The sequence below is a fragment of the Trachinotus anak genome, unplaced genomic scaffold (genome assembly GCF_046630095.1).
Source record: "Trachinotus anak isolate AG129_WGS33_773 ecotype Australia unplaced genomic scaffold, CSIRO_AGI_Tana_v1 ptg000018l, whole genome shotgun sequence".
Classification (NCBI taxonomy): domain Eukaryota; kingdom Metazoa; phylum Chordata; class Actinopteri; order Carangiformes; family Carangidae; genus Trachinotus; species Trachinotus anak.
Genome location: NW_027273869.1, coordinates 13,565,547 through 13,573,803, shown reverse-complemented (window position 1 = coordinate 13,573,803; position 8,257 = coordinate 13,565,547). Strand labels below are relative to the sequence as shown.

The 8,257-nt window shown below is 39.6% G+C and overlaps 1 protein-coding gene across 1 annotated transcript; it reads left to right on the top strand.

The window, feature by feature from the left end:
- The first annotated feature begins 3,205 nt into the window (after positions 1-3,205).
- On the top strand, positions 3,206-8,062 carry LOC139635241 (paired box protein Pax-4-like). The gene is made up of 10 exons (XM_071502362.1): positions 3,206-3,520; positions 3,689-3,819; positions 3,970-4,185; positions 4,266-4,356; positions 4,625-4,744; positions 4,854-4,936; positions 5,018-5,081; positions 5,247-5,329; positions 5,691-5,796; positions 6,329-8,062. The coding sequence occupies exons 1-10, from the start codon at positions 3,487-3,489 to the stop codon at positions 6,637-6,639; spliced, it is 1,239 nt and encodes a 412-aa protein (XP_071358463.1). The 5' UTR covers positions 3,206-3,486; the 3' UTR covers positions 6,640-8,062.
- Positions 8,063-8,257: the final 195 nt, after the last annotated feature.

The window sequence follows — 8,257 nt, the reverse complement described above, 5'->3', positions numbered from 1 at the left end:
CGAGCCCCCTTCTCCACTCCATTTCTTTCCATGCATATGTATGCACCCTGCAAAGGATAGAGGTTTGTAAGTATATACATAGCTACATGTGCATATATATATAATGAGTGGTATCTACATGTGAGATGATATGGCCCTCTGGCTGTCATATCGCAGAAGCTTTTGTAACAGTTTTATTATGTTTGGATGTTGAGGCCATGTGAGGGGAATTTTTACTGGATTGTCAACAACTACATATTATCCAGCTAATATATTTTGATACTATTGTAACCTCTTTATGTATCATATTAAGCCTGGGTAATTCAAGCAAGTTGCCAATTACCAGAGCATCTCCTGTTTTTATTAATCCTAATGAAAATGAGCAAGATAGCTACTCACTTATCTCAGCAACTTCAGGGGAGAGGCTGGCATCATGATATCACCTGCGGGGGAAAAAAGAAAGAAAAGATGTCATTTACACGATACATTATGACAGTCATAACAGTCAGATCAGCACCACGCTGAGGAAATCAATGACAAATAATTTTAAAATGGTATAATTCAAAAACTCTCTGATTGGGCACTAATGAGCTCTGCATACAAGAGTACCTGAGAAAACAGCATCTTCTAAAAACTTTATCAAACTGACAAAAATCTAGATCTACTTTTTTATGGAAATATAAAAAAATATAAATGTAGGAAAAGATGTCATGATGCAAAATTAACATGAAAGATAATCATGCATGAACCGGAGCCAAAACACATGCATCCCAACACTGACCTTCAGAACATTTTATTTAAATCTTCCACTGTGTTCCTCTTCAGGTGAATCTGTAAGTGTATGTATGCCCCTGTCTTACTAAACAGCAGGCGAAGATAAAATTGGAATTGCTATAAAATCTCTGATGTACTGCGTTTGGTGATTATTGTATAGAATTTTACACACTCACTGGCTAATGTGCAACATGGGGCCACCACTGTAGGTTTCTTTTACCTATTTATCTATTATCTATTAAAAACCTATTAGTATTAACGCAGGATGGAGTCAAAGGATCTCTGTGGACATTCAGGAAAATATGGTGAATAACAGGATTTTAGGACAGTGTTTACAAATTATTTATTAAAAGGTTTTTGTCCTTCAGCTGGTAAGACGATGGTGTAGAACTTAGTTGTTTTGAATATTAGTCACTGTAATCACAATTATCTGAGTTTGAATCTTTACTTTTTTTTTTTTTTTAAGCGGAAAGTACTTGTAAGAGTAAGGTCATACTCTTGAACGTGTCACAATAAAGTACTTAAGACGCAGTTAAAATTAAACGGCAGGTTAAGTCAGGCGGTTGTTGAGATGTAGCTTCCGGCTGAAATCGGCACATTTGGCCATGAAAATGGGCAGATGAGAGATCTGTTTATCATAAAAGACGAAAACACTCGTCTGTGTTGACAGAGCAGACAAAACCATTCCGCAAAGTAAGAATCAAAAACATGCACATTACATGAATCCGTTTGCTGTCTCAGAACAGGAAGGAGAAAACTGCCAGACAAGCGAGCTCGAATGCAGCTCCGTTGCGCACACGGCACCTCGGTGCGCTTTGGAGAGGTTTTGGTCACCTTTTTACGCGGCTGAATTATTCACATTTTCAACGCGTCAGGACAAAGAAAAGCGCGGATATACGTGTTTAATACACAAGACAAACACCTAGGATGTGTAATTACAATGAACATTCGTTCTGTGGGTTGATTTAAGCGCTTAAACTCCCGCCCCTTCCTTTGGCGAGCCCAGATTTAGATTTACGCACCACGAATATGTGGTGCTGTCTTAACAACACAACCTAAGTACTTTAATCAACCTCGTTTGGCACACACTGTACGTGCAATAAAGTACTATAAATCAATGACCACATCAGCTACCCGGTAATAAATAAAAAGGCTCGCCTTATTTGTCCTTTGTCTTGGTTGGCAAGGAGATGATGGTGTCCAAAAATGGCTGTCCTCTATCTAACCTGGCTGATTGTACACAGAGAGCATTATTGTCCTCTAACTCATGGTTAATGTATAATTTGGGCCATATGGCATTTTAAAATGTGACCCTTTATTTCGGTGGCACTTCGATCTGTGTGGACCCAACTAATGATATTCAATTAGTCATTAAACAGACCAAAAGACGAGCCTTGTGTGGGTTTTCACATAGGCTAATATTTGCTCGTCAAATATTTCCCTTTGAAACGTTTACAACGCATTTTTATCTGCTGGCTGCCCAAGGAACATCTGTGAGGGTTATTTTAGCCTCCCTCTTATGGATAAACGAGGTCCCCCAATTGGCCCTTTCCTTGCGCCCATATACGAGTCTATTTGTTCACGTTTTGAAAGAAAATGTAATAAAGAGAGACTGCGTGATGGATTTATGATTTATCAAAAGCACTTTACCATATGGCAGTCGTCATTGGAGCAGATTTCCAAATGTTTGTTTTATGAAAGGAGACCAGAGATCCTCTTAATCTGAGCCACTTCACCTGGGAAAGGATGCTCAAATCACGTGACCACAAGGCCCCCCTAAAGGATGGGAAACATGCCAGTGTTGACTATTTAGGTTCTTTGAAAGATGGAATTTCCACCTTCACTATAATAGTAATGCATGCACCGAGGCAGAAAGTTAAAGGGCTGGACTGTACTCCACCTGAAGAAGCGAGTTTGTCTGACAGAGACTGTGGCAACCACTGCGCAAAAGGAAAGCAGCCTGAATTCCCAAGCTACAATATTACCAAGTAGATTTTCTTATTATAGCAACACACAGACATTTAGAATTTTTGAATTCAAATTTCTGCAATGTGCCACCCAAACAAGACGCTGCAAAGATGCTGATATCATTTGTTGATAAGTGATGTCTTATTTGACATCGTCTTGTAAAGAAATGCAACTCAAGATTGTACATTTTGTGACTCCCATTTTAATATTTCTATTTCATTCTATTACTAAATGTTTAATGTGCATCATGAAGAGACACGGCTTAATGTTGGACTTCTCAAATCATGACTGATCGTGAATTTCCATGGTCAGTCGATTCCTCTGCATGTTGCTTAAACAAAAAAAAAATACTGGACGTTTTTTTTTTTTTTTTTTTTTGAAAATTCCTGAAAAATATATAAAAAAAAATACAAGTGGACATTGTTAGATGTTTTTAAAAGACATGCTGCTAGCAGAGACGTGCTTATCTGAATCCCATTTTAAGTTTATAATGCTCCCATTCACTTCCAGGCAATGTTGACACTTCTAGTAACAGGCCACCGCGTCACGTCGGGGTCTGCAGGCCTATAAATCTCTGCTGACGGGCGTGATCCCTCTCAGTGTCATTCACCAGAGATACCTGGACAGCTCTCCCACAAGTCCTCACGTTTTTCACATCACAGCAGTCTAAGGGTTGTTTTTTGTTTTTTTTCCTGGGAACATCATCACTTGACGAATTTTGTTTTCTGGAATCAGTTTCATCATCGCGGCCGGGATCCAGTGGACATGTGCGGAACAAACACTGATCTGCAAAATAAAGGTTCAGTTCACGATTCGATTACGCACGTTGAGGCTGTTATGAGAGTGTTTATACCGCCTCCTGAGGCTCAGATATGAACTAGGGTTAATGTCATTTTTGCAGGCATTTTTTACAGTAAGTAAGCCATTTAAAGACACATTTAAACAGTATAGACTGTGTTGTGATAAGGTGGAGGACGTGTCAACCAGCTTGGAGGGATGTTTCTCAACGGCAGACCTCTCCCAGAGTCCAAGAGGAGGAAAATGATAGAACTGGCCTCGGAGGGGGTCCGTCCGAGTCAGATATCCAGGATACTTCGGGTAAGCAAAACCTTTATTTTTTTTATTTATTTATTTATTTTTGCAAAGCTGCACAAATAACCACCTGTATGTTTTTTTGGTGAATGACAAAGTCCAACGCGTCTTTCAGTGAATAAAAACATGAGTGGGTCAAACCACTGCGTCTTTCAGGTGTCCAACGGGTGCGTCAGTAAGATCCTGAGCCGTTACCGCCTCACAGGACTCCTACAGCCCAAGACCATTGGAGGGAGCCGACCTCGTCTTCTCACCCCCGGTGTCATCTCCACTATAATCCAGTGCAAGAGGGAAAACCCAACTATTTTCGCTTGGGAAATTCGAAAACGGCTGGCGGCAGCACGACTGTGCAAGGTCTCCAAAGTCCCCAGCGTAAGTGAGACTTGAATTCATTAGTGTTAAAGTGACTGAAAATGTTCCGGGGTTTGATTGTATTTAATGTGTTCTACAAGGTGTCATCTATCAATCGGATTTTAAGAAAGATCCACTTGGACCACGGATCCACTTGCATGGAGATCAATGCGCACATCAGAGCTGAACAGGGTGAGTCACCTGAGGGTCACTGGAAATACAGGAGATAAGTGAAAGCATGGAGGAGCTGTGAACTCCAGCTGATGACTCTTAACAGGACCAAAATTACACGTATAAAAGGACAAAATGCATTATTTCCTAAATAACCTTATTTGATGAATCTAGTTTTAGTTTAACAATTAAGCCTCTTGATTTTCCAAATAAATAAACATAACAATTTGGTGCCCTGATGTAATGTGTGTGTGTGTGTGTGATGTGCATATTTTGATTCTTTGGTTAGTGGAAGTGAATCAGAGAGAGATGTTTGAGACAATGAGCAGTAGTGAGCAGAAACCTAAAGGTGTCCAGCAACGAAACCGCACCGCCTTCACCCCGGAGCAGAGCAGAGCACTTGAGCAAGGTGACCTTAAATATTTAGAAGTCTATGCGCGTGTCAATCTAACACAATACTACATTTTCCCCCACTCAGAAAAAGCTGTTCAATGTTATGTGTCTGTCCTGTCAATCAGAATTTTCTCACAGCCAGTATGCAGACATGTACATGAGAGAGAAACTGTCAGCCAAAATCAAACTTCCTGAAGACACCATTAAGGTAGAGTCGTGATTCTCATCATCAAAATGTTCATTCAAACTCACAACTTCTGCCCTTGACAAAACTGTGTGTCTTTCAAAGGTGTGGTTTTCAAACAGACGGGCTAAATGGAGAAGGGAAACCAAACAGAGGGGCTGCGCGCAGAGTACGTGTGTGTATACGTGCACTTACTGGATTTGAGTGTGGATGCAAAAGCCTGTGTGTGATGCTGTCGCCCAACCGTCGCGAAATGAATTGAACTGAACAGTAATGGAAGAATATTTCTTTCACACCTCGCAGCTATTTGACAAAACGTATTTCTCCTTAACAGCTGCAGAGCTTCAAAAGCAAAGAGAAGTTATTCCAACAGTTTGTGTGAATCCAACAGTGACACAGAGCTTCACATCGCACCAGGTACAGTGTGAATTAGCGCTTTGTGAGGCAAATATTCAAGGCGCCTGTAAACTTAGTCAGCTTGTTTCTCTGTGTGACGGAGTCATACAGTCACTCACTCTTTCCTGCTGAAGTCAGAACACTTTTTTTTTTAAAATAAACTTTGATATAGGCTAGCCTGTTTGGTCATTAAGATTTCATGTTGTAAAGCAAAATTTGAAACCAAGGATTTAGGTGCTTTAAAATGTAATATTGTTTAAATAATATTAAAAAAAAAAACAATAAAAAAAAAAAGTGAAATACAAAAAGACTTTTGGTTTCTCACAGATGACAGAAACATACTGTATAGTCACATTTGGTCCATGTTTGTGTTGATTTGAAGGCAACAGCAGTGTCACGAGTCTACTGTCAAAACTCAGACGCCTCCTCTTCATACAACACAGCTGACAGGAAATTGCAAAATGGCTACATTTTCCCAACAGAAACAGGTAAAACCCCAAATATGAAATGATCGTGTTTAATTTTCTCTATAGTATTTGACTGCCTGGTTTCTAAAAAGTTTAAACAGAAGCCTGTTCACGTAGAGGGAAAACGTGTTTTCATAAGTAAGTGACTTATGTTACAGGTGTAGCAGCTCTAGTGGGCTGAAGATGGTGGGAGTAGCCTGAGTGGGTGTCACTCCCAATAACAAGTTATACCACTTTCTTTTTTTTTTGTATTTCTTTAAGGTGGCAACAAGAAAAAATGGCATCGCATCTTTCTTGTCTGCACTTGTCATCTGCCTTCTTATTACTGTGTATAATTTCTCAGCTTCAGTTTATGTTAATAGGGTAAATCCTTGTGTCTAATTGGCTATTTCTTCTCTGAGCGTTGCATGTGATCGCATGATCGCTACACTTAGCTGTAAGTTGGAGTAAGTTGCGTGATACATGTCTCTTTTTACTGTGTCATTCTTTTAAGTTTGAGGAAGTTAAAAAAAATGACTACTGACTAATCTCATTCCTTCGATCTGATGTACAGGTATCAGAAACCCTGAACGTCTCACGTCCATCTCAATGCCACCCTCATTCCTCCATCAGTCAAATACCATGATGACCCAGAACATAGACAAGACTCCACTGGCTCTCCCCACAGATAGATTCACTCTTCCACTGGTTCACCATCCTCCAGACAGGAGGACATCCCTCCCTCTGACGACTGAGACGCTGAGAGCAGAGTGCCCCGTGACTCAGTGCTGGAACCAGCAGGGGGTTTCTTTTGCTTGGAGCCAGTTTCAAACAGATGAGAGGTTTCTGTTTGCCCAGCAGCCCTGGGATGTGAATCCACACTAGCACTTGGACTAAATGTGACCACATCTCTCAGTATGTTTAATGTTCAGGGCTGATTATGCAGGTTCTTTTGACCACTGAATTTTTATTTTTATTTTTATTTTTTGATGCTTTCATTCTAGCCAGCAGAGGGCGACAAAGGACTGAAGTTACAACCTTGTCCCTGACACTAATTTTTTTTTTTTAATGCACTGCAGCTTCACTCATCATGTTTCTTTGAATCTGTACCCTTGAATTGTCAGTCTTTATTGACTGACTTGTAAAGAAGACAAAGTTGTTGCAGCTCTATAAGACATGATGTGTTGAACAAAGCTGGACGGATAAGTTGGTAATAATTTTTTTTACTGATGTGAATTTCCAGAAAGTAAGCTGTTATGTGCCAAGATGTGATGAAGCCAATAAACACAGGTTCTGCCTTAAACAGTGTAGATTTTAAAGGGTACATTTAGTGCTAATGGATAATATTATGGATGCTCTACAATATACAGTATCTGGTAAGTGATGTACTGTGATTGTAACATAAATCATAGCTCCATGGATCATTTAAGGTGACCACTATAATAATATATGGATGTTATCTCTTTTATAGTCTTGGGCTTGCTGTGTGTTTGAGTGCAGAAGGCGGTTCAGGCGCTCCTCCAAGATTTCTTTCCAGGGATGACCAGTGGGAAAATCTATAAAAGTATAGCTTCAAAAAGCCTAAACATGATCTGATATCTGCTCCGCTCGGTATCAGTTTTTATGACTGCTACAGGGCAGAGGCATTGAATTCTTTCATATCCCTTTACTACAGCGAAGAGGCGGTAAGACTCTTGAGTTTCTCAATAACTGGTCAGCGGGGGAAAGGTTGGGATCAGAAGGCAAACAGCTTGGTCAGCAGCATGGAAGTGGCCTACTGGCAAAATGACCTGACGGAATTTAACACTGTGAGGCCACATAGGTAGATTTCACCTCCACATGACAGTGTGTGTTTGTGTTGTGATTACATCCGCGAGCCTTCTGAAGTGCTTTTGTTACATTAACATTTTCTTTGTCCTACATAAATTGAGGCCAACTTTATTATCACTCATAGTGGCCAATGATGGTGGAAAATTACAAGGTTCATGCACTCAAGTACTGCAGTGTACAGTCTTTGAGTAGATGTATTTTGCTTGAGTATTTCTATTTTATACTATTTTAAACTACATTTCACAGGCAAATGTTGTAGGTTTTTAGTCCACTACATTTATATGACAACAGCTAACAGTTACTTTACAGATTAGGAGTATACATTAAGTATAATCTTATGATTATTTAATAAAAATACAATCAATTTTATATGGATTGTATCCATTGTAAACCAGTGGTTCCCAGCCTTTTGGGTTTTAACCCCTGACAAAAAAAGCAGTGTCTAATTGTGGTCATTTGTCTGTTAGCAGTTACATTAAAAAATGATTTCCCCTCCAAAGTCTTGACATGGTTTCATAACTGTTCAGGCCTCAAAATGGTAAAATTATCTAATATTTCACAATATAGCTGATTAGAAAATGTGAATACACATTTGTCTTGTAGAACTTTGTTTTTTCCTCTCTTATAATGATCATCTCACGACCCTTCAGATTTATCTTGTGACCCCTCTGGA

Bases quoted from the DNA above. Each gene is read 5' to 3' on its own strand.
- LOC139635241 (XM_071502362.1), top strand. From the start codon at position 3,487: ATGTGCGGAACAAACACTGATCTGCAAAATAAAG. The intron at 4,745-4,853 runs GTGACCTTAAAT...CCTGTCAATCAG, and splicing joins GAGCAGAGCACTTGAGCAAG to AATTTTCTCACAGCCAGTAT. The intron at 4,937-5,017 runs GTAGAGTCGTGA...TGTCTTTCAAAG, and splicing joins TTCCTGAAGACACCATTAAG to GTGTGGTTTTCAAACAGACG.